The sequence below is a fragment of the Girardinichthys multiradiatus genome, chromosome 15, assembly GCF_021462225.1.
Source record: "Girardinichthys multiradiatus isolate DD_20200921_A chromosome 15, DD_fGirMul_XY1, whole genome shotgun sequence".
NCBI classification, from domain to species: domain Eukaryota; kingdom Metazoa; phylum Chordata; class Actinopteri; order Cyprinodontiformes; family Goodeidae; genus Girardinichthys; species Girardinichthys multiradiatus.
The window spans coordinates 5,207,331-5,233,766 of NC_061808.1; the positions used below are offsets into that span (position 1 = coordinate 5,207,331).

The 26,436-nt window shown below is 40.9% G+C and overlaps 1 protein-coding gene across 1 annotated transcript in view; it reads left to right on the forward strand.

The window, feature by feature from the left end:
* ift172 (intraflagellar transport 172) overlaps positions 1-26,436 on the forward strand; it is a 65,510-nt gene that overhangs the window by 27,477 nt on the left and 11,597 nt on the right. Inside the window, exons 23-44 of the mRNA XM_047388422.1 lie at positions 162-240; positions 315-435; positions 781-925; positions 7,648-7,737; positions 7,902-7,999; positions 8,117-8,252; positions 10,281-10,397; positions 11,732-11,874; positions 12,090-12,183; positions 12,510-12,574; positions 14,105-14,285; positions 14,413-14,522; positions 15,214-15,343; positions 21,273-21,371; positions 21,523-21,632; positions 21,757-21,820; positions 22,196-22,282; positions 24,174-24,290; positions 24,416-24,526; positions 24,612-24,731; positions 24,931-25,026; positions 25,483-25,542. Of these exons, the coding sequence (XP_047244378.1) occupies positions 162-240; positions 315-435; positions 781-925; positions 7,648-7,737; positions 7,902-7,999; positions 8,117-8,252; positions 10,281-10,397; positions 11,732-11,874; positions 12,090-12,183; positions 12,510-12,574; positions 14,105-14,285; positions 14,413-14,522; positions 15,214-15,343; positions 21,273-21,371; positions 21,523-21,632; positions 21,757-21,820; positions 22,196-22,282; positions 24,174-24,290; positions 24,416-24,526; positions 24,612-24,731; positions 24,931-25,026; positions 25,483-25,542 (2,373 nt within the window). The remainder of the gene's footprint in view (positions 1-161; positions 241-314; positions 436-780; positions 926-7,647; positions 7,738-7,901; positions 8,000-8,116; positions 8,253-10,280; positions 10,398-11,731; positions 11,875-12,089; positions 12,184-12,509; positions 12,575-14,104; positions 14,286-14,412; positions 14,523-15,213; positions 15,344-21,272; positions 21,372-21,522; positions 21,633-21,756; positions 21,821-22,195; positions 22,283-24,173; positions 24,291-24,415; positions 24,527-24,611; positions 24,732-24,930; positions 25,027-25,482; positions 25,543-26,436) is intronic.

Consider the following 26,436-nt stretch of genomic DNA (forward strand, 5'->3'; position numbering starts at 1 on the left):
TTTTTCTTGATGTCTTAAAGGTGAGTGACTGTGTCCATGTTGTAAAAATGCTCCGTCTTCGCAACGAATTCCACATCAGAAAAGAAGGAAAGGATAGCTGTTGTAACAGGATTTAACTTCCATAATATTCATGAGAATTCATGTCGTTCTCTATTGATCAGGCTGGAGATCTATATGAGAAGGCCAGGAACAACCAGAGAGCTTTAGAGTGCTACTGCAAAGGGGGGGCCTTCAGGAAAGGTAAAACAATAATACCGAGTTTTTATATAATATGTAATAGGTTTATGGTATTTTTATTCCCCCTCTTCCTGTAGCGGTGGAGCTGGCTCGTGTTGCTTTCCCTGCCGAGGTGGTGAAACTGGAGGAGGCCTGGGGAGACTATCTCGTCCAGCAGAAACAGATGGACGCCGCCATCAATCATTTCATTGAAGCAGGGTGGGTGGTGTCGATATGGGCAGGTGGAGAGGAGAGAGGAGGAAAGAAAAATACACACTGGCAGACAAAGCCAGGAATCCTTTTTAAATCCTCACCAACACTGTAATACAAGGATAAGACGAATTATTTTTAACTTGGCCCAAAAATCTCAAATATAGAAAGTTAGTCATAGCCCAGATTTAGCAGAGAAATTTAAATCAAAGATTCTTCTGGCTCCAACAAAGTTTTAACTAATACTCAAGTTTAAGGCAAACTAAGTATAGCTTTGACCAAAGGAGTTGTTATTGAGTTGGTTAACCAGTCCATTTCAATCATAATAACACGTCTGTGATGTCTTCCTTCTAGCTGCTCTCTCAAAGCCATCGAGGCAGCAATCGCAGCTCGCCAGTGGAAGAAGGCCGTCCACATCCTGGAGTTGCAGGAGGACGCATCAGCAGAGAAATTTTATGTTAAGATAGCTCAGCACTACGCCTCCATTCAGGACTACGAGGTGAGAGGAGGAGAGTCGAGGAACGTTAGGGAAAGATGAAGGGAATAGTAGTAAATTTGCTGAATGGTAGCATGTATTTGGTCAAACAGAACAGAAAAACACATTTCTTGGTCTGGGTAGTTGCTCAGATTACAGTTCTTGTTCATGGGCTTTAAATTTTTTTATTTAATCCAGGGTGGGATGATTATACAACAAACATCTTCAAGAAATCTTGTTTTTAAACCCACACATAGTCTAAAATATACATACAGGCTTAAATATATATAATATACAGGTCCTTCTGAAAATATTAGCATATTGTGATAAAGTTCATTATTTTCCATAATGTCATGATGAAAATGTAACATTCATATATTTTAGATTCATTGCACACTAACTGAAATATTTCAGGTCTTTTATTGTCTTAATACGGATGATTTTGGCATACAGCTCATGAAAACCCAAAATTCCTATCTCACAAAATTAGCATATCATTAAAAGGGTCTCTAAACGAGCTATGAACCTAATCATCTGAATCAACGAGTTAACTATAAACACCTGCAAAAGATTCCTGAGGCCTTTAAAACTCCCAGCCTGGTTCATCACTCAAAACCCCAATCATGGGTAAGACTGCCGACCTGACTGCTGTCCAGAAGGCCACTATTGACACCCTCAAGCAAGAGGGTAAGACACAGAAAGAAATTTCTGAACGAATAGGCTGTTCCCAGAGTGCTGTATCAAGGCACCTCAGTGGGAAGTCTGTGGGAAGGAAAAAGTGTGGCAGAAAACGCTGCTCAACGAGAAGAGGTGACCGGACCCTGAGGAAGATTGTGGAGAAGGGCCGATTCCAGACCTTGGGGGACCTGCGGAAGCAGTGGACTGAGTCTGGAGTAGAAACATCCAGAGCCACCGTGTACAGGGGTGTGCAGGAAATGGGCTACAGGTGCCGCATTCCCCAGGTCAAGCCACTTTTGAACCAGAAACAGCGGCAGAAGCGCCTGACCTGGGCTACAGAGAAGCAGCACTGGACTGTTGCTCAGTGGTCCAAAGTACTTTTTTCGGATGAAAGCAAATTCTGCATGTCATTCGGAAATCAAGGTGCCAGAGTCTGGAGGAAGACTGGGGAGAAGGAAATGCCAAAATGCCAGAAGTCCAGTGTCAAGTACCCACAGTCAGTGATGGTCTGGGGTGCCGTGTCAGCTGCTGGTGTTGGTCCACTGTGTTTTATCAAGGGCAGGGTCAATGCAGCTAGCTATCAGGAGATTTTGGAGCACTTCATGCTTCCATCTGCTGAAAAGCTTTATGGAGATGAAGATTTCATTTTTCAGCACGACCTGGCACCTGCTCACAGTGCCAAAACCACTGGTAAATGGTTTACTGACCATGGTATCACTGAGCTCAATTGGCCTGCCAACTCTCCTGACCTGAACCCCATAGAGAATCTGTGGGATATTGTGAAGAGAACGTTGAGAGACTCAAGACCCAACACTCTGGATGAGCTAAAGGCCGCTATCGAAGCATCCTGGGCCTCCATAAGACCTCAGCAGTGCCACAGGCTGATTGCCTCCATGCCACGCCGCATTGAAGCAGTCATTTCTGCAAAAGGATTCCCGACCAAGTATTGAGTGCATAACTGTACATGATTATTTGAAGGTTGACGTTTTTTGTATTAAAAACACTTTTCTTTTATTGGTCGGATGAAATATGCTAATTTTGTGAGATAGGAATTTTGGGTTTTCATGAGCTGTATGCCAAAATCATCCGTATTAAGACAATAAAAGACCTGAAATATTTCAGTTAGTGTGCAATGAATCTAAAATGTATGAATGTAAAATTTTCATCATTACATTATGGAAAATAATGAACTTTATCACAATATGCTAATATTTTGAGAAGGACCCATATGTATGGACTCTCACTAATATTTGGTGAAAAGTCCCTAACGAAGTTGCACCTAGACCACATGCTTTTTGTAGCATTCAGCTTCTGGCATAAATCATCCATTAAGTCGTCTTGGTAGATTTTAGTTAAATTGTTCGGTTTTCTGGGACAGACCTGACTTTTAAGCTTGACCACAAATTTAATTAAAAAACGTATTGTTAGCCTGATTTATGCAAACTCAAACAACTTCTGGTATGTGTTTAGGATTTTTGTCCAGTTGTTTCCAAGTTTCAGCCTTCTAGCTTTTAGGTGAGGTTGAAGAACTTAGAAAGTGGTCCTCCTCCTTCATTATTCCATTCACCATTTTTTATGTTCCCTCAGCTTTGCAACCACTTATCACTGGCACCGAAGCAGCCCCACAGCATGATGCTGCCACCACTTTGGTTAACAGTGGTTTAAAAGCCTCTCTTGACTCCTCCAGACATCCTGTATTTCTTGTCGCTGAGGCCAAATAGCTCTTTCTTTCTCTCATCTGATCATAAAACCTTTCTCCAGAATGCACTTAGCCTCTTCATGTGGTGAGCTGCAAATTTTTGTCAACCTTGATGATTTTTGGAGGAATGTTGTCTTTCTTGGTTTGCACCCTATCTATTCATGACAGCAGCTCTGATGTTCTAGCATTCCCAAGTTTATGGCATGCCTTAGCCTCGTTCGTTCCTGGGTTTTTCATAAAAATCTTCAATTTCTTTTCTTCTGACAGCGACTGTTAGAACCGAACGGTGAATATTTGGAAACAAAGTGGCTTTAAAAGTGATAAATCAGCTCCTGGAATGGCCACTCCAGAGCCCTGACCTCAACCTCCTCCGGGCTTCGCAGCGGACTGGACTGGAGCAGATGCAGTGTAAATCCAAGGTTACAGTCTGTCCCTCCTCACTTTTCCTGCTCTGATCCTCTTCACTTCAGGAAAGTAGTGCGGACTAACAGCTGCGGTCGCCACCAGCAATGCACCGTTCCACCACATTAACGTTGTTTTTAACGCAACTTGGCTTCTACCTGAACCGTTTATCATTCACGCTCACACAATGAAGGACCGGAGACTTCCCCTTCGACAACATTTCCGGGCGACTTTGGACAAAATTTAACAATGAAATATGCTTATTTTGTGTCAAAATTGTCTTTTATCACGTCTTTAATCCTAATTTGTCAATTACTGCCTAAGTCCCTCAATAATTCCCTCAATAAAAAAAGTTGTTTTCGTTTAATTTCTGTATTTGTGGGAAAATCGTGTCACAAGCACTTTAATAACTCAGGTCTGGGTCAGAAAATCAACCTTCTTACATTCTGTTTACATCTAATGAAAATGCAACATTTATGATTAGAATATTACATTAGACCAGTACTAAAAAATATTTTTAATACAGAAATATGGGCTTAATGAAAGGTATGTTTAATAACTGCTTAAATGTTGTTAAAAAGGAACTTTTACTGACGAATGAGCCTCATCAGAACAGATGTTGTAATTTATGGACTATGCCTGTATATTTGAGGCTGTGTACGTGTAGAAAATGAAACCGTTGACATGGCGCCAGAGATGGACAGCAAGTAAAACCAACATTTGTCTGTGTGTAAAAGAGGAAGCCAGCCATATTTCCGTTCTGGGTAAAAGTTTGTAAACCTTGATGTCAATTTTTTGGCTGTCACAGATTTTCATCAATTTACATCCACCATGTGAATGTTATTCAACCCCTCATAGTAGATTCATTTTTTAATTCTGTTAAAACAGGTGACATACATAAACCTTAGGTCCCTGTGCTGCTTTAATAAACCAGGCCAGAACTCGGACTTGGTTTTTGTAATAAAGCGAACCAATAAAGGAAAAAGTAGACATTTTGCCGTTGTTAATTAATTTATGTGCCTCTCTAAGTAATACGTGTGGTCATTTAAAAAGCATTTTAACATGTAATCGCTGTAGTAGACAGTTTTAACTGTGGTCACATGTCTCTGCATGTTATGTAAATGCTTCCTTGAGGGCATTTCAGCATTAATGAAAACGTCCCTGAATGTACCATCAACACAATAATCTGCTGTGCATAACTGTTGGAAAAGTGAAGATGATGAGATAAAGGCAGTGGAAAACAGAAAGGAAAGGGAAGCAGATGATGGCGTTGATGCGCTCTGCATGTTGTGCTGATTGTGATGAGTTCAGCTGAGCCTCGGCCTCCGCTCACTGTCAGCTGCTGAAAATAGCAGCCATTGCAGTCAGATTGCTCTACGGGCACATTCATAGAAAGTAATTAAGATAACAAGCTCTCTGCGCTGCAGCCTGTGAAAACTTCTAAAACGTGAAATTTACTGCAGATTCTAAACAATAAAGGAAGCACACACCTAAGGTGTTTAAACGTATGTGGAGAAAGACAAGTTTTCAATTTGTTGTTATCAGAACGGCACAAGCAACTGGTTTGTTTGTTGGACTGGAGCCAGTGTTATCTCAGCCTCTGTGATGTTTACGCCTCACTTTTATGCAACAAGAATGTATTCCCAGCAAAGCGGTGGGCCAGACTAACTCCTGCACTTCACACATTACACGTCGGGTATTCACAGTTTCAGTCATACATTCAGCCTTCAGGGTTCTTGTGCAGCCTGGAAAAATCTGGAATCTGTCTGAATCGTTTTCCACGTATGGATAAATCCCGAAAAAGTTAAAATATTTATACTACTAGCCTTTAAAAGATCCATCTATCCATTCTCCATCCATTCATTCATCCATCTGTTTATCATCCATTTTTTGTCCATCCATCCTCCATCCGTTCTTCATCCATTCTTCATTCATCCGTCCATCTATTCTCCATCCATCTGTCCGTCATCCGTTCTTCATCCATCCATCCATCCGTTCTTCATCCGTTCATCCATCTGTTTATCATCCATTTTTAATCCATCTGTCCATCCATCCTCCATCCGTTCTTCATCCATTCTTCATTCATCCATCCATCTATTCTCCATCCATCTGTCCATCATCCGTTCTTCATCCTTTCTTCATCCATTCTTCATTCATCCGTCCATCTATTCTCCATCCATCTGTCCGTCCATCCATCCTCCATCCTTTCTTCATCCATTCTTCATTCATCCGTCCATCTATTCTCCATCCATTTGTCCGTCATCCGTTCTTCATCCATCCATCCATCCGTTCTTCATCCGTTCATCCATCTCTTTATCATCCATTTTTAATCCGTCCATCCATCCTCCATCTATTCTCCATCCATCTGTCCGTCATTCGTTCTTCATCCATCCGTCCATCCGTTCTTCATCCATTCTTCATTCATCCGTCCATCTATTCTCCATCCATCTGTCCGTCATCCGTTCTTCATCCATCCGTCCATCCGTTCTTCATCCATTCTTCATTCATCCGTCCATCTATTCTCCATCCATCTGTCCGTCCATCCGTTCTTCATCCGTTCATCCATCTGTTTATCATCCATTTTTAATCCATCTGTCCATCCATCCTCCATCCGTTCTTCATCCATTCTTCATTCATCCATCCATCTATTCTCTATCCATCTGTCCATCATCCGTTCTTCATCCTTTCTTCATCCATTCTTCATTCATCCGTCCATCTATTCTCCATCCATCTGTCCGTCCATCCATCCTCCATCCTTTCTTCATCCATTCTTCATTCATCCATCCGTTCTTCATCCGTTCTTCATTCATCCGTCCATCTATTCTCCATCCATCTGTCTGTCCATCCGTTCTTCATCCGTTCATCCATCTGTTTATCATCCATTTTTAATCCATCTGTCCATCCATCCATCATCCGTTCTTCATCCATTCTTCATTCATCCGTCCATCTATTCTCCATCCACCTGTCCGTCCATCCATCCATCATCCTTTCTTCATCCATTCTTCATTCATCCGTCCATCTATTCTCCATCCATTTGTCCGTCATCCGTTCTTCATCCATCCATCCATCCGTTCTTCATCCGTTCATCCATCTCTTTATCATCCATTTTTAATCCGTCCATCCATCCTCCATCTATTCTCCATCCATCTGTCCGTCATCCGTTCTTCATCCATCCGTCCATCCGTTCTTCATCCGTTCATCCATCTGTTTATCATCCATTTTTAATCCGTCCATCCATCATCCATCCGTTCTTCATCCATTCTTCATTTATCCATCCATCTGTCCATCATCCGTTCTTCATCCATTCATCCATCTGTTTATCATCCATTTTTAATCCATCCGTCCATCCATTCTCCATCCGTTCTTCATCCATTCTTCATTCATCCATCCATCTATTCTCCATCCATCCGTTCTTCATCCGTCCATCCATTCGTTCTTCATCCGTTCATCCATCTCTTTATCATCCATTTTTAATCCGTCCATCCATCCGTCCATCTATTCTCCATCCATTTGTCCGTCATCCGTTCTTCATCCATCCATCCATCCGTTCTTCATCCGTTCATCCATCTCTTTATCATCCATTTTTAATCCGTCCATCCATCCTCCATCTATTCTCCATCCATCTGTCCGTCATCCGTTCTTCATCCATCCATCCATCCGTTCTTCATCCGTTCATCCATCTCTTTATCATCCATTTTTAATCCGTCCATCCATCCTCCATCTATTCTCCATCCATCTGTCCGTCATCCGTTCTTCATCCATTCGTCCATCCGGCCTCCATCCGTTCTTCCTCCGTTCATCCATCTGTTTATCATCCATTTTTAATCCATCCATCCGTCCATCCATTCTCCATCCATCCTCCATCTGTTCTTCATCCATTCTTCATTCATCCATCCATCTATTCTCCATCCATCCGTCTTTCATCCATCCATAAGATTCATGTGTTTTTCCTGACATTGACCTGTAGGTGGCAGAGCAGCTGTTTGTGAAAGGAGGTCACATCAAAGATGCCGTTGACATGTACACCGCAGCAGGGCGCTGGGAGGAGGCTCACAAGGTCAGTCAAGAGACACTGAAGGAGTAACGTTTGTTTTTAAATAATTTCTTATAATAAGCCACCATAAGGATTATTTATACATTTCACCCAATGTATCATTTGTTTAAAAAATTCTACCTGAATTTGACAGATTTATTTGAGCTGCTGTTGTTAAATGTGTACAGCTGGCTGTGAAGTGTATGACAGAGGAGGAAGTTAGCGCTCTGTACGTCAGCAGAGCTCAGGAGCTGGAGAAGGACGGAAAGTTCAAGGAGGCTGAAAGGTAAACACGCACAAGCTGTCCTTGTTTAGTTTCACCTTTAAACTTTATTAAAGCTGCATGAAAATCCAAACCTGCTCCTCATTAAACAATATGTACAAATTATTTTCTACTTCGCAGGCTGTTTGCCACCGTGAAGCAGCCTGACCTTGCCATCACCATGTACAAGAAGAACCGGATGTTTGATGATGTTATTCGTTTAGTAGCCAAACATCACCCCGACCTTCTGACGGAGACCCACCTCCACCTGGCCAAGGTACAACAGTCATGGGAAGAAACTGGTTGAAAGTGGGAATCTGAACACCAACAGAGATTGAAAAATAGGAAGCTTATGAATGTTTAAATTGACCCAACTTGTTTATCCCAAGATTAAATTAAATCTAGTTAATTTGTTGTCAAATTATTTAAACCCAATAATAAATTAACTGAAAAAACATTCCACGTTAATTTGTCTGTAACCTTCTTCCTGTTTTATACCTCCAGATAAAAGGATGGGACTGTTGCACATTACACGGCTTTATCTGATTTTGCGAATGACTGCAAAATCTGTTTTATTTTTGCACCAAATTAGACTTTATACTGATTTGTACACATGAAAGCCCAAATTGTAATAATTCTGCTTATATACAGAGGTTGGACAATGAAACTGAAACACCTGTCATTTTAGTGTGGGAGGTTTCATGGCTAAATTGGACCAACCTGGTAACCAGTCTTCATTGATTGCACATTGCACCAGTAAGAGCAGAGTGTGAAGGTTCAATTAGCAGGGTAAGAGCACAGTTTTGCTCAAAATATTGAAATGCACACAACATTATGGGCGACATACCAGAGTTCAAAAGAGGACAAATTGTTGGTGCACGTCTTGCTGGCGCATCTGTGACCAAGACAGCAAGTCTTTGTGATGTATCAAGAGCCACAGTATCCATGGTAATGTCAGCATACCACCAAGAAGGACGAACCACATCCAACAGGATTAACTGTGGACGCAAGAGGAAACTGTCTGAAAGGGATGTTCTGGTGCTAACCCGGATTGTATCCAAAAAACATAAAACCACGGCTGCCCAAATCACAGCAGAATTAAATGTGCGCCTCAACTCTCCTGTTTCCACCAGAACTGTCCGTCAGGAGCTCCACAGGGTCAATATACACGGCCGGGCTGCTATAGCCAAACCTTTGGTCACTCATGCCAATGCCACACGTCGGTTTCAATGGTGCAACAATACATGTTTCACATTGTCCACAATGTGAAACATGTATTGTTCTCTGATGAGTCCACCTTTACTGTTTTCCCCACATCCGGGAGAGTTACGGTGTGGAGAAGCCCCAAAGAAGCGTACCACCTAGACTGTTGCATGCCCAGAGGGAAGCATGGGGGTGGATCAGTGATGGTTTGGCTGCCATATCATGGCATTCCCTTGGCCCAATACTTGTGCTAGATGGTCGCGTCACTGCCAAGGACTACCGAACCATTCTTGAGGACCATGTGCATCCAATGGTTCAAACATTGTATCCTGAAGGTGGTGCCGTGTATCAGGATGACAATGCACCAATACACACAGCAAGACTGGTGAAAGATTGGTTTGATGAACATGAAAGTGAAGTTGAACATCCCCCATGGCCTGCACAGTCACCAGATCTAAATATTATTGAGCCACTTTGGGGTGTTTTGGAGGAGCGAGTCAGGAAACGTTTTCCTCCACCAGTATCACATAGTGACCTGGACACTATCCTGCAAGAAGAATGGCTTAAAATCCCTCTGACCACTGTGCAGAACTTGTATATGTCATTCCCAAGACGAATTGACGCTGTATTGGTGGCAAAAGGAGGCCCTACACCATACTAATAAATTATTGTGGTCTAAAACCAGGTGTTTCAGTTTCATTGACCAACCCCTGTATATGCAACATATTCATCACAAGGGCTACACAGATAAATAAATAGCTGATATTTATAAAGTGTACAATTAAATAGAAATCTGTTATAATTTCTTTACATAGAAAGGTTAGCTATACAGCTACATACATGAATAATTGTAATGGCAGTTTTTTGCATATTATAATTGTATCTAAATATTTTTAATGCTTTTACAACACGAATTTGTGATGTTGGAGCTCGGTTTCGAGAGTTATCCTGCAGCAGCACATGTCCCTTTTTTAAACACAACATATAAGAGCTTCGAATAGTCGTCATTTGCAGAAGGGGAATAATTTATGATGTGAAGCCTTTCTGGCTTTGATGTATAACTTGAGCTGGTACATTTGGTAAATATGCTTGCTTTTTGCAGGAGCTGGAAGCTGAGTCCAGGTTCTCAGAAGCAGAGTACCACTTCATGGAGGCTGAAGAGTGGAAGGCGGTGGTTCATATGTACAGAGTCCATGATATGTGGGAGGATGCATACAGGGTACCAACATCCTTTTATAAGTTACTTTATTTATTTTGTAAATCTGAATACATAGTTAAATTAGCTTCATTGAACCCATGTGTTTGGTTTAACACATATAAAGTAACCAGCAACTGAACTGCTGGTTACTTTCCAGAACTCACAGGTAATATTTATAAAACTTAATTAAAGCAAACCTGTTATTTTTGGAATGTAGAAAGTCTTAGAAAGTGATCTGAAAGTTACTTTAAGGTAATATACAAGTTGTTAGAAAGTCATCTGTAACTTCCAAGTAGGTAACGTTTAGGTTGTGTGATGAATGAATGAAATCTTTATTTCAAACATCTGAAAACATGTCAGCAGAAAAAAATTAATGAAAATAGAAATAAGAATAATAATCAAACCTAAAATAAAACTTCATATTCAGTTTGAGAAGGAGCAGGAATGTCTAATAAATCCGTCCCCCATTTGACTCATGCCGTTTATATATTATGCAAGTCAGTCTAGCTACTTTCCACGCTACAATTATCTTTACCTATAATTTGTCACAATTATCCAGTCAACACTGTCCACAAATGTACCTCTACAATGAATTCATCGTTGTGCATCTAGACCTATAACCATAGACTGACTCCTGTAAAATGTCCATACTACTACATTGATCTCAATCAACCACCTTCTAACCAGATCCTCCAACAGTATGCTACCCAGATCCCCACTCCTTTACATCCATGTACTTTTTGCAATACTTATTTGGTTTGTTTTACATAATTTTTTCATTGATTTATATTAATACAGCACTTCAAGTGCTCATTCATACTGTTCCACAGAATCACTCCACAGACCGCCGTGCAAATTCTCCTCATTATTGTTCTTGCTTTATGTTTTCTAAAATGTAGCTCTCCCTTTAACTCGTGATGGTCAGCTGTAAGGTCTGAAATGTTCAGAAAGTAACCTGTAGGTGCCATCAACATAACTTCTTAGTTATTTGACGTTAACCTGTAAGTAAAGTGTAAAAAGCATGGAAAATGTAAACATTATGCTAAAGGTTTAGACATACGATAATCCACGTTTCGGTTTGTTCAGATGTGCTCCTTATCCAGTGATCACTGATCAGAGGAAGCAGGGATCCTAACATATTAATGAAAGAGAAAATGTGGACAGATAAACTGCATGTCTAAAAAGATCAAAATGTTAATTCTAAATACTGGAAACATTCATATTATCAGAAAGTGACTCAAACTAACTTGCAACCTCACATCTGCAGTGAAGTGTTTCTGTAGTTTCATCCTTGGCAAATTTACGAATATGACCTCTATACTGACAGATGTGTGTAACATGTGGATGTACATCAGGTGGCAAAGAACCATGGAGGTGCTGGAGGCCAGAAGCAGGTGGCCTACTTGTGGGCCAGGAGTCTGGGCGGAGAGGCCGCCGTCAAGCTGCTGAACAAGTTTGGCCTGTTGGAATACGCCATCGAGTCTGCTGCAAATAAGTTGTGAGCATCATCATGACCTGCTTAGCAACACAAGTTTAAAAGATTACAGAACAGGCTGGCTCATTGGAAGCAGAATCTAAAATAATGAATGGCTCTAAAGTTAACCACATTACTGTAGGATTTATTTGTTTAGTGTGTCATCATTTTCTATAAGAACTCATTTAAATTCATGGCTACATGGTGTGATTTTGTGCCTTTTTCCTTCTTCGTTTTAGCTCATTTGACTTTGCCTTTGACTTGGCTCGCCTGTCATGTAAGGAAAAGATTCCTGAGATCCACCTGAAGCATGCCATTTACCTGGAGGATGAGGTAGATTAGCCACCTGTCTCATTTGTCTAAGCTGCCATCACAGAGGGAAAGATTTTGTTTACAAGCTTGATGTGATTATGAAACGACGTTCAACGCATTGTAACGAGGCCTAGCTCATTAAAACCTGGATTTTTCTTTATTAAGCAAAGCAGAAAGTCAGTTCCTATAAGAATGAAGTTCAAACAGTCTGACATGCTTCCCTTATTATTGTTGTAAATTTGATCAGTCACTAATGCAGCTCGATGACATTATTACCACAGAGTATCAGCTCATACTTTCTGCCACTGAGTGCTAATCCTTAATTCTGACATGTTTCATTTTGCCAGGCAAGGTTTCCCGAGGCTGAAGTTGAGTTCATCAAGGCAGGAAAACCCAAAGAAGCGGTCTTCATGTGAGTGCTGGAGGAAGAGATTTTTTTTCTGCAGATCTCCGTGTATCTAAACTGAACTTGTAGAAATGGTTTGATCTGACAGTGCTGGTCATCAACAGGAAGGTCATATGTAGAGCTTTTCATGACGCATTTGAATATTTGTTTCTACATGGTACAACACGGTAAAAACAAAAGCTGAGTGCAAAAGGTTAAAATCATTGTGGATTTTCCATGAACCACTCAGTCAAAATACTGGATGTACGTACACCCCCACTAATAGTTAGATAAATCTACCATTAACAACCTTCTGCCCTATTTTATACTGGCTATTTTGGTCACTCCTCGTGGTAGAATTGGTTGTTTATTTTATTGGTTGGCTTCCTGTCGTTGACCATATTTAAGCAAAGACATATATTTTTATTTGGGTTGTGGTTGGGGCCATTACAGACACTTAATGTTAGCCTACTTTGTCCAGTCCAATTTAAATGTGTGTTTAGGGTCATTATCCCGTTGGAACACCCAGAATTATCTAGCTGTTGATTTTAGATGTTGGTGAAGAATCTGAAGACGGTCCTCTTTCATAATTCAATCCACTAGCATTACTATCAGGAAATTAGCCCCACAGCCTAATGCTACCACCACCATGCTTGACAGTGAGTACAATATTCTGCAAAGTTTGAAAGCCTTACTTTAAATCTTCGGAACATGTTTCTTCCCACTGTGGTCAAATAGCTCAATCTTTGTCTCATCTGACCATAAAGCTTTTCTCTAGTAGGCATTTGGCTTGTCCATCTGGACATCTGCACATTCCAGTCAAGCCAAAAGGTGCCAGTTTTGAGAAACGTGCTTCTCTTTTTATTTTTTAGTCTGTGTTGTTGTTGAAGTGACTTCACTGGGAGCAGTGCCACTGGTGTTCCAGCATCTTCTTGATCATGATGAATTTCACTGGTGGTCTTTGGGTTGTTGCAAGGCATCATGCTGACAGTCGGGATCGGAAGAATGAAACATTATGCTTCAGGAATGTCCCTGACATCAAGCCTGTTGTAAATATATGGGGTATATATAAAAGATGATGTATATACAATATCTGATTTTAAGGATCTGACCAGAATTATGCCAGAAGCTTCTTAATGGCTGCAAATAGCGTGTTGTTGAAGTGCAAAATGCATGGAGGCAATTAATCAAATTGTCCACCAAATTAGTGGGGGTGTATGTATATATTTGAACCCTTATGCATAATTTAGACCTAGTGTGGATTAGAGAAAACTCACCAGTGGACCAGTTCTTGTTTTTAAAACTGAGTGAATCTGTACTTAATTGTGTTAATTAGAATCCATTACTAAAAGCCCAAAATGGATATGACATTCATGTCCATGTTGATTGTATGTAAACGTCTGACCTGCATTGAACATCCCCTTCAGAGGGTTGATTATGGTGGAAGTATTTCATTTGTCTCTTATTTTATACTTTGTGAAAAGTTTGTGTAAAAATCCTCAATGTCCCAGTTTTAGGTTTAGTCCAATGGGAATGTGTGTCTGTGATCTGCTCCAGGTATGTCCACAACAAGGACTGGGCCAACGCTCAGCGGGTGGCCGAGAACCACGATCCAGAGAGCGTTTCCGAGGTTCTGGTCGGCCAAGCCAAGTTCTGCTTTGAACAGAAAGATTTCCAGAAGGCCGAGGCGTTCCTGCTGCGAGCGCAGAGGCCTGAACTAGCCGTTAAATTTTATAAGGTAACCCCAAAACTAAAGGGGTCGATGATTTAACCTGCTGTACACATGCAGTCATTTGTTATATTTATACATACCTCGTTCAACTCAGTTATTGGTATTTATTACCTATTTGTTGCATATTTAACAGGATGCCGACATGTGGAGTGATGCAATGCGGATTTGTAAAGAGTATCTCCCCAGCAAGCTCTCCATGCTGCAGGAGGAGTATGAGAGGGTTACGTCCAAGAAGGGAGGCTGGTAAGATTTATGCACAAACATATTTCTACTCACTATTATTTCTACATTAGACTTTCCACCGTAACCTAAGCATCATGTAAGACTCACCTTTTATATTTTAGAGCTCATTTATAGCAGCTTAAACATCCTCAAATCACCACAAACCCAGTGACAGAATATTTTACAGCCTCTCCGCTGAAGCTCACCGAATTAATCCATCCACAGTTAGTTTGATGCTTTATTTAAACATCCCTCGTGTTTTTTTTTTTTTCCCTGAAACTAAAACTTCCAACTAGGAACAGCTCGTTAGCAACCAAACCAGCAGCATGCAGCTCTCATCCTTCCCCCAATGCTTTAATGGCTCGTGGTAGAAAACATCAAAAGTTGCCAGTGGAGACGAATGAAAATGAGATTTAAAGAGAAAAAAAACCACTAAATTATTACTGAAGAGTTTACAGCTGCAAGTCTCGCCTTTTATTAGGGACCCCTGCAAAGCTACTGTGGAGGTGTGGTTTAGTAATCAAACGCACTGTTATTTCATTTCTCAAGGTGAATCTTCATTTTTCTTTGATTAAAAAAAAAAAATGGAACTGAATTTAGTCAAGTTTAAAGAAATCATGAAAGATGTGTGTTTTCTCATCGTAGACAAGTCTGAAACCCCGTTTAATTATAAAAGTGTGTCCTCATGTAATCCTGAATGGTTTGGTTTTAGGGGTGTGGAAGGTTTGCTGGAACAGGCCAGGGAGTGGGAGCAGTCGGGAGAATATTCCCGAGCTGTGGACTGTTACCTGAAGGTGAAGGATGACTCCAACGTGACCTTGATGGAAAAGTGCTGGATGAAGGTAGAAGTCAGACTCAACATATTTTCTGCTGCCACATCCGGCCTGAACACAGCTCAGATTTTGGTCCATGTTGTTTAACAGTCTGAAATCAGTAATGACTTGTTGACACATAAATCTACTACAGAAGCATGAAGCTGTGCAGAGATCTGACTATTATAAACTCAAGTCAATGGGATGGGATGTCCAGGCTGCTGCTTTGTGTTGTAACATTTGATCAGAAGATTCCTGACTGTAGTAAAGTGAGGAGTTATTATCGGACCTTACTAATGTAAAAAAGTATGACCGTGATAAATCATTTCAAAACATTTTCCACATAAAATTGGACATTTATCTTCTAAAACTGAAAATATAATTCATTGGTAAAGTGCTCATACTTGTCGTCTGCCAGCCGAGAGACATAGACCCTCCAGCGTGTCCTGGGCCGTCCCCTGGGCCTCCTCCCAGTGGGACGTGCCTGGAACACCTCCTGGGGCCTCAGGAGATGGAGGCGGTGCTTCGCCAACGCTGTTTACAAGGGGGTGGGGAGCTGCTGACCATGACGGGGGATGTTACTAGGCAGTGAAAGGAGTACTTCGAGGATCTCCTCAATCCGCACTCATGCCTTCCCTGGTGGAAGCAGAGACTAGGGACTCGGAGTTGGACTTGTTAATCACCCAGACTGAAGTCACCGAGGTGGTCAAAATGCACCATTGCGGCAAGGCTTTGGAGGTGGATGAGATCCAGCCTGAATACCTTAGGTCTCTGGATGTTGTAGGGCTGTCATGGTTGACACGCCTCTTCAACACCATGTGGTCGTGGTCAGTGCCGCTGGACTGGCAGACCGAGGTGACGGTCTAAATTCACAAGGGGGATTGGAGGGTGTGTTCCAACTACTGGGGGACAGTAACTATTAGGGAGGCACGATGTATCATCATTAACATCAGAATGGGTCCCTTTGACCAATGTTTATTTCCATCTTGTTGCCATTTGTGTTTCAGGAGGGGAGGGGAAGGTGTGGCCCTGTGGTGTTTGTTTGGTCATGTGACAGTAGTAGTGATTCAGCGCAGGATTGTGGGGTGTTGAACTGAAGCAGAAAATCAGTGTCTACAGTGTGGTTATTTTTTTCACTGTGTTAATAGGGTAGAGAAATTTAAATAATGTTGGCAATTGTCGTTTATCACCCATAGCAGCAATATTAATATCAGATATCGATATCGGCCCAAATGTTTCTATCGGTTCATCCGTATTTACTATAAAATCTAAGTAAATGAAGTATCTTTGTGATTTATACTTTACAGTTTTAAATGGATAGTAGCGTATAGTTGGTTCATTTTTTTTTATCTTTATTTGTTGCATTGAAGCTGAGTCGATACATTAAGCAGTCCAAATGTCTGACTTCACTCCATTTGTTTTAACTTCAAGACTAAAGTAGATGAAGGTGTTGAGATGATCTTGGAGGAATAGGAAAGGTCGAGATGTATCTAACTTCAGTGGATCTCTCTCTTTTTGGAGTGTGAAGGTACACGTCAGGTTCTGTGTTATTGACTTCAGGGCTGCAGAGAGATCATTTGAAGTTTGAATGCTGGCTCTCACTGTGCTGCTGAAGGGAAAGGCCGTGGAGTGTCAACCATCAATAGGTTTGTACCTGCAGGGATTTTTATTAACCCAGAAACTGTAGTGTCAGCCTGAGGGACGAGTCAGGAGCAGGGGCGGAGCTAGGGGGTGGCCATGGCCACCATAAGCCTAACTTTGCGCCCACCCCCAAGTGATTTGTTGTTTCCATTGGGACGTAATTTACCTCCAGAACAAGCAGTTCCCTCCAAAACAGATGGTGGCAGCAATAATGCTTTCAGCCACTAACACAATTATAATAGAAGATGTGGTTTTGGTTCACGTTCACAAGATCATTAAAGGCAGGAGCTACAGAAGGACTTCATGGAGCACGGTGCAATTTTTCTCTACTGCAGAAAAGGTCCGAGTTACGTTAAAAAGGCAACAACATTCATTTACTTTGAAAATGTTAGCTTTATTTAAAATAAAATCAAATAAAAAGTAAAAATGGCTGGTTTCCTGTGAAAGAGAAAGAATAAGACAACATTCACTAACTTGTTTTGTGCACCGCACATAACTGCAATTTTGAAAGGGCAATGTGTTGTGTGTGTGTGCTTGTTAGCTCATAAATAGCCTCTGAATAACATAAGTGGAAGGGACCTCTTTTTCTCCCTTTTCTTTTGAAAGAGACATAATGTGCCCAAGTGCTGTGCTCCATTAATATTTTTCTCATTTAAGGTGTTTTCCATAAAAGCTGTAAACAGTTTCATGGTGTCACTGCTGTTTAAAGGAAAAAATGCAGTATTATAAGTTGAATAAAGGTGAATTATCCATTTTTATGATATACTAACATGAAAGATGACTTGTTTGAACCAGTTTTTGTGGAGGAGAAGACAAAGTAAGTCATGTGTGTCTGCTAGAGAGAGCAACCACCGCTGCTCAAACAACAAAAAGAAGAGTGTGGCGCAATGGCACCCATATACAGAGGCTTCAGTACTTGACCCAGCTGTCCCTGGTTTAAGTCCCTTTATTCTAATTATTCATCTTTTAATATTTTAATGTAACATGTTTGTAGGGTAAACTAGAGAATATTAATAACATCTCATTAGTTTCAAATGGGCTTATAAGCAAATGTAGTAATGATGATAATAGATTTTGTTTGCGCTGTTGGTGTAGGGGTTTAAGCACACAGCCCATGTACCCATGAGGTTTTGGTCCTTGATGCGACGGTCCCGGGTTCAACTCCCGGACCCGGCGACGTTTGCCGCATGTCTTCCCCTCTCTCTCCACCCCCGTTTCCTGTCTGTCCACTGTCAAAAAAAACTCTACAAAAAAAAAAAAAGAAGGCCACTGGTGTCGCCAAAAAAAATCTTAAAAAAGAACAACTAACAAAATAAAAACAGGGACATTGAAATGCAAATAAAATAATCAGGTAAAAGCAGTGAGACCATTTAATGCAAAAGAAATAAAAGCAGGCCACAGTATTTACAGAAGGCCATTTAACACCTTAGGTGAAGAGGAAGGTTATAAGGTCTGTTTTAAAATGTGTCAGGGGCCCTCAGATGAGGAGGAAAATTGTTCCACGGCCAAGGGGTTGTGGATATTAAATAATGTTAAAGTCAGCACCCGGAGAAAGCATTCAACTGTGTCCCTCGTGATGCCCTGTGGGGGGTGCTCCAGGAGTATGGAATCGGGGGCCCTTTATTAGGGGCCATCCGGTCCCTGTACGAGCGGAGCAGGAGATTGGTCCGCATTGCCGGCACTAAGTCGGACCTGTTCCCAGCGCATGTTGGACTCCGGCAGGGCTGCCCTTTGTCACCGGTCCTGTTCATAACTTTTATGGACAAGATTTCTAGATGCAGCCAAGGGCCGGAGGGGGTCTGGTTTGGGGACCAGTGGATTTCGTCTCTTCTTTTTGCAGATGACGTGGTCCTGCTGGCCCCCTCTAGCCAAGACCTACAGCATGCGCTGGGGCGGTTCGCAGCCGAGTGTGAAGAGGCTGGGATGAGGATCAGCTCCTCCAAGTCCGAGGCCATGGTACTCGACCGGAAAAGGGTGGATTGTCCTCTTCAGGTTGGAGGGGAGTTCCAGCCTCAAGTGGAGGAGTTTAAGTATCTCGGGGTCTTGTTCACGAGTGAGGGAAGAATGGAGCGGGAGATCGACAGACGGATTGGTGCGACTGCCGCAGTAATGGGGGCTCTGTGCCGGTCCATTGTGGTGAAGAGAGAGCTGAGCCGAAAAGCAAAGCTCTCAATTTACTGGTCGGTCTACGTTCCTACCCTCACCTATGGCCATGAACTTTGGGTCATGATCGAAAGAACGAGATCCTGGAAACAAGCGGCTGAAATGAGCTTCCTCCGTAGGGTGGCCGGGCACTCCCTTAGAGATAGGGTGAGGAGCTCGGCCATCCGGGAGTGTCTCGGAGTAGAGCAGCTGCTCCTCCACATCGAGAGGAGCCAGTTGAGGTGGCTCGGGCATCTATACCGGATGCCTCCTGGAAGCCTCCTTGGGTGGTGTTTCAGGCACGTCTCACTGGGAGGAGGCCCAGGGGACGACCCAGGACACGCTGGAGGGACTATGTCTCTCAGCTGTCCTGGGAACGCCTTGGGCTCCCCCTGGAGGAACTGGAGGAGGTGTCTGGGGAGAGGGACGTCTGGGCGTCTCTGCTGAGTCCGGTCCCGGATAAGCGGAAGACGACGAGTACAAATTAAAGTCAGCATTTACATTGTTGTCTTTTCCTCTTTTTGACTCCTGTAATTCTCTCTGACATGCTGGATATTAAATTATGGACCAAATCCTCACTGAAGCTGAGCCCTTCTTGTCTTTGTTGGCTTCTGTTTCTCCACCTGCATTTTGACAACTGACCGCATGTTCTCACTTTGGGTTAAAATTTGAGGAGTTTACTGACCACAGGTCCAAAACTTCAAAAGTCTGATCTTTGAGCCTCTCTGTATCAATTCTTTGTGACAGTGCTCCATCGTGCTGGGAAACCCACAGAAATCATGTCAGTTATCATCTTTTCTTCTTCAGACTGACAAAAATTTCCCACACTATCAGAAAGAGGACACATCGGAGAAAGTAAAAATGATCAGAATTTTCCAGCTTTAATAAAGATTTGACTTGCATATATTACATAGCCATTTAAGATCTATCATATGAGAAGATACAAGAACACTATTGCAAATATTTTCTTCCAGATGTCTTGCTGTGAGTGCTCATCAGTTATTTCTTTTAGAACAGGAGACCACATGACGCTGCTGTGAGAGAGAGCAGCCACTATTATGAAGAATTTATTTATTAAGAACTTTATAGTAACAATTAGCGTGGGTAACATTACAAAAACTGTTGCTGTGTGTATATTCTAGGCCGAGAGTGTCCAAGGCACGACTCCTGGGTCATTTGTAGCACTTGACAATTTGGCCAGCCAGCGCAGGGAGTTGATGCAAAGGACAAGTTAATAAATTAGATTTAGACTGAGAGATAAAAATCTTCTTAAAATAGAAATGTGTTGCATAGATATAACAGATTATTCATGTTTCACTTTAATTTGACAGTATCAAGGACCACAGTCATCCATCGCTCTTTAGTCAGACGCAGACTTGGTTAGACCCATTCATTAAACTTGGCTAAACTCAGCAAGCGTTTTCAAAGGAGTAACCCATATCCTGTTGTCCCTGAGAACAGAGGAAAAAATATTTGCTAGGCCAAAAAAATGGGAACTTTCCAAAAAGTGATAATTTTTCCAGAATGTTCCATAACAGAATGAGGCTGAATGCTGAAAACGTTGAAGCAGAACCACCTTGTTGTACTCAGTATTGCCTGGTGTCTGCTAAAAGTCTTGCTCTCTCTCACTCTTTCGCAGCCTAAATAAATAGTAGACATGTATAAATATGTCCTAAAAACAGTTTCCTTTTAAATAGCTTCCTACGTCTCTGTGCTTCCTCCAATGTCATTTTAAACACCCAGTAATGGCTTCCTTCTTTCCACAGTAACAGCTTCCTCTTTGAAAATCTAAGTGGGGTGCGTTCACTTCTCACAGCTGAAGCTAAAAGTCATCTGGTTCCAGTCTCTGCCTGAGTCCTGCAGAAATTCAAGCTGTTTTTATAGTTGCCCTTGAACAGAAATTGCTGCCTTTTTTTGTCCCTTGGTCTAAAATTGGTCCAATTGTCTTTGCCTCACTGTTTGTGCTGATGAACTGACACCCAGGTGTTGCTAACATTAAGCAAGTTCTGCAGTAGTGACATGTTTCTGTAGCACACTGGTCAGGAGTGGACTGTCCTGGCTTAAAAATCTGATCCCAGTCTCAGTCCATGTATCTGTGGATCACAGTATACGAGGTCTCGTTACGAGTTGTCTTGAACAAGTGAATGCTCCACATTCAGTGTGTGGCTGTTTCCAGGCAGCAGAGCTTTCCACCAAGTTCCTGAGTGGAGACCGAGCCACAGAGGTGGTTCAGCTCGTCGGGCCACGACTCGCACAGCTGAGGAAGTTTAACGCTGTGGGTGAACATACACATGCATGTATTTAAAAAACAAACTTTGTTTAGAAAAATTAAACATTAACCAAACTTAATTCTATAGTTAATGTTATTTCTGTCATTTAAACTCGGAGCTCACCAGTATTTATTTTGTGGGATTTGTGTGCTCAAGGCTGCTGAGCTTTACCTCAACATGGATCTCATCAAAGAGGCGATCGATGCCTTCATTGAGGGCGAGGAGTGGAATAAAGCCAAGAGAGTCGCCAAAGAGCTGGAACCAAGGTTAAAACACTTCTCCAGCCTGTTACTACAGGCATACACTGAGCTGCATCTTTTCTGAACTTAAACAACAGAAATGTTTCTTGGTTCTAACTTATTAATGTCTGGCTCATCTTCATTTTTACAGATATGAGAACTATGTGGATCAGAAGTACAAGGAGCACCTAAAAAACCAAGGCAGAGTGGAGTCTGTAAGCATATCTCTGCTCTCTTCTGCTAAGTTACCAATCTAGTGTTGGACTTTGGGCTAATTTTAACAAAATAAGTCTTCAAAATGAATCCCAATCAGTAATTTCAGTGATAGAAAAACGATGTGTAAATACTTGTCATGTTGCACAATAAATGAACATGAATATTTTATAGAAATATAATTAGACGTATTTAAACATTTCTTAAAAACAGACTTTTTTGGTGACAGTGTTCAGTTGAAATAATTGCTGAGCCTTCAGATCAGTTCCCTGCAACCCTGCCCGTCCCAGATCTTTGTCAACTTAAGCAGATGTAAAGGTTCAATTTGAAGTTTCATTCTGTGTGTTCTGAACGTTACAAACTGTTGTTGTGCTCAGCTGGTGGGTGTGGACGTCATGGCAGCTCTGGACCTGTACGCGGAGAAAGGCCAGTGGGAGAAATGTCTGGACACGGCGTCCAAACAGGTACATCCAAACAGGCTTTCTGTAGACACGCAATCCCATTTGACTAAAGCAGCTTGAGTTCAAGGGTTAAAATTTATTCTTGTGGGTTCTTATAATAAAAAGCCCACTTAAATGTATATTGTATTTAGGGTTTGTTAGATAACATCAGCGAGCAAACATTATGGAGACCAAGGAACACAGCAGATAGAACAAGTATAACTTTGTAAACGTTTAACGCCGGGTTAGTTTTTAAACAATGTCCCAAACTTTGAACAACAAAAAATGGAAAGCTTGTAGACTTTAAATCTACCGAGATATGGCCAACCACCTAAACAGGGAGGACAAGCAAGCAGAGAATTATTCAAAGAAGCAGCCAACTCTGGAGGAGCTGCACACATTCACAGCTCAGGCGGAAGACTCTTTGCACAGAACAACTATTAGTTGTTCACTCCACATAGCTGACCTTTTATGGAAGAGTGGCCTGGAAAAAGAAGCTTTTGAAAGGAAGCCATTATAAGATGATTTAACAATTTGGCCTACGTGCAAAACACGATTTGTGGTGGAAAAGTAATATTGCACATCAGCTTGAAAACACCATCTCTACAGTAATCCATGGTAGTGGCAGCATCAAGTTGGGGGGAATCCTTGTCTTCAGCAGGGACAGAGAAGCTGATTAGAGTTGATGAGATGATGGAGGGAGATAAATACAGGACAATCCTTGAAGAAAACCTGTTAGAGGCTGCAAAAGCCTTGAGACCGAGACAGAGGTTCATCTTCCAGCAAGACGACTCTAAAAAGATGTAATGGTTTAGATTAAAGCCTCTTCATTTGTTAGAATGGCCCAGTCAAAGTCCATACCTACTGTTACGCTCAAAATAATTGATACCCCTGGCAAATGTAGATTTAAAGAAATATTTTAATGCTACCAACGTGTTTTTTTTCTGACTGGAAGTAATAATAAGGATTTATTCCAGAGTCCAGACTGGAATCTGATTGAGAATTTGTGGTGGGAGCTAACGATTAGGGTGATGGCAAGGAAACCTTCCGAACACAAACGGATGGAGCTCATCACCAAAGATAAATTGGCAAAATACTATTTTTAAAACATAAAAAACTGCTTTGCAAATACAAGGATTTGATTGCCGTTATGTCAGTAATGGTTTTTCATTGATTTTTGAGAAGTGTATAAATAATTTTCCACATGATTAGAATGTAAATAAAAATAAACTAATACTTTTGACAACACTTTTTACTTAGTTTTAAAAAAATGTTGTAGATGCCTGTCATGTTTCCTATCAAAAATTAACTTCTTGGATGAATGAAAATCCTTTTAAATCTAAATCTGCCAGATTTATGAATAAATATTTGGATTGTCTGTGGCAAAACTTGGAAAATTGATGTTCACAGAGACTCTCCATCCAGCCTGACTGAACTTAAGCTATTTTCCTAAGAAAAATGGGCAAAAGTCTTATTGCTGGATGTAGGTGTAGCTGGAGTTGCTTCTAGAACGTATCGACTAATTGGAACTGTATAGAAATGTACATTGCTATTTTTTTTATTTTTATCTGTAGAAATATTTGAAAAATCCACGTATCCTTTATCAGTACTGTGTTGATCTGTCACATAAAATCCAGATAAAATACATGGAGGTTCATGGTTTTAATGTTAGAAATGTGACAAAGTTTAAGAGGCCTGCATTCTTTTTGCAAGGCACTATATTTGCCTCCTAATAGTGAATTTATTACACAGACAGATTGTCCATAGAAAGACAATCCTTGTATAGAAGTTATTCAGTTGCATCAGAGAGTTTGCGTGTCGCCTGATTCTCTTTCATTCTCTTTGAACGTTATTAAGTATTTCTTTTTTTTTTTTTTTTTGTCTGTGCTCCTCATCACTGATGTGTTTTTCTCAGAATTTTAAAATCCTCCATAAGTACGTTGCTCTTTACGCGACTCATCTCATCAAAGACGACGATGCTCTGAAAGCTCTGCAGCTCTACACACAGCACGGAGCTCCACCGAACCCACAAGTAAAAACACTAATGTTGAAGAACTTTAGATGCTAAAGAGGAAAATTTGATCAATAGGATTGATATTTTTCCTTGCCTTCATTTTATACTCTTAATTATAGATATTTAAACTTCTTTCTTATCAGAACTTCAACATCTACAAGCGTCTGTTTCTGGACCTGATCAACCTTTCCAACACTGACGGGCCGGAGTCTTACCGCATGTGGGCCGACCTACGAAACTTCCTGCAGCAGCTGGTGAATCACAGCACAGTAAAGAAGCATTTGCGTTTCTAACAGGATACCAGTGATACATGTGCTGTCTTTATGGCTTCGGTTTCAGTGTGAGAACATGTCCAAGTCAGCTGAGGCCAACTCTCCAGCTCATGAAGATTTTGAGCAGATGCTGCTGATCGCTCACTACTTGGCCACTCGGTCCGCAGCTAAAGGGGTGGAGCAGCTGGTAAACGGCAGTTTGAACTAAATAATAAATAAATACAGAATATTTCCGTTGGTTTTTAAACGAGGCTACAGTTTAAGGCATCTTCAGCAGTAATTTAATAAAGTCATATGAAAGCAATACAGTTTAAGTTGAAGAAAAGCATGTTTAGTTTAAATGTTGCTTATGCTGATGCAATTCTTCTGCCATTTTGTGTTTTCAGCTGAGTGTAGCAGCCAAGGTTTCTGTGTCTCTGCTGCGTTACACTGAGCTTATTCACGCAGACAAAGCTTTCTATGAAGCTGGCCTAGCCTGCAAGGTGAGCCCACCAGGACGTATCCCACTGCTACTTTTAACCATTACAGATTTGAATCACAGTACTTCGAAGTTTTAGCTTTTCCTTTGTGTTCATCCTGTCTGGTTTATATTTCTGTTTTCATTTATTTAGCCCAGTTTATGGTGAAAAGACCAATGTTTATGAAAGATATTAAAACTCTCTTGATGTTGTCTGAATTACTCAGAAAATGAAGTTTTATTGTAACCAGATATTCCCTGTTTATTCTTACTCCACTACTTTACTTTAAGAGGTCAGGATTTGGAAGTCAGTGTGTGAATATAAATCTATAATTGTGTTTCTCATTGATTAGTAAATGGAGTTAAAAGTTGAATTGGTTGCATCTAATGGCCAGTGATTAAATTGCTAATTGTTTTTAGAGAAATCCTGCATCATTAAAACCTGAATGTGCTTTTTTCTGTTTGTCTTTTATCCTGTCAGGCGGTTGGCTGGGAGAACATGGCCTTTATCTTTTTCAACCACTTTGTGGACCTGTGTGATGCAAGTATCAGATGAAAAATATTTTCTTAACGTTCTACGACAGCATATGAAGACCGCTGTAGATTTGAAAACAACAATTTAAACAATCACACAAAAAAGGTGTAAAATTGGGGTAGAAATTTCAAAATTTATATATTTATGTAAAAACTAAAAGGAAATTCTCTGACGTTGTTGTCATACATTTGCAAGTAAGACAGTTTAAATTTCAAGGAATAACATTTTAATTTTAGTAGTAAAACAGAGATTGTAAAGTCAGACATTTGAAAGAGGAAAAAGTCAATAATCTTCTGAGATTAATGTTCACAAGAAGGACATCTGGATGTTCTGTAAAACTAAGTGGAAAATTTATGGAACAAATGATTCACAACTGAATGAAAAACAAAAGTGACAATAAACGAAGAGACTGCCATTCAATTTTGAAATGTTCTCTATAAATTTATGATTTACACCATGAAGAAAGTGGTGTTCTCCTCATAATTGGGAACCTTAATCCCAGAGGACCTTTTGCCCCACTGTTTTACTTGAAGATGCAGAACTTTACATCTGTGGCTTTGTGGGAAGTGTAGTTGTCTTTCCATGTGAAGGTTGTGGTTTCTATTCAGTTGCCCCTGGGCAAGGCACTCAACCGATCTCAGTATTGGTGTATTAATGTGGTTCTAGTGTAAATTAGTACCTGTAATTATGGAAAATGTAACTTTTTTTCTTTCCAACATTGTAGATTATTTTTTTAACTTGAATATTTGACATTAATCCTGTATTCTGATATCATCTTTCTTCCAGCTCCATTTCTCTTTCACTTATTTTTCTTTGTTTTCTAAGAGCAGTCATTGATAAGTACCTTGAGTGTTTATTTATCTTGTTTTCCTTCTTCGGTCAATCACTTCTTGGCGGCAG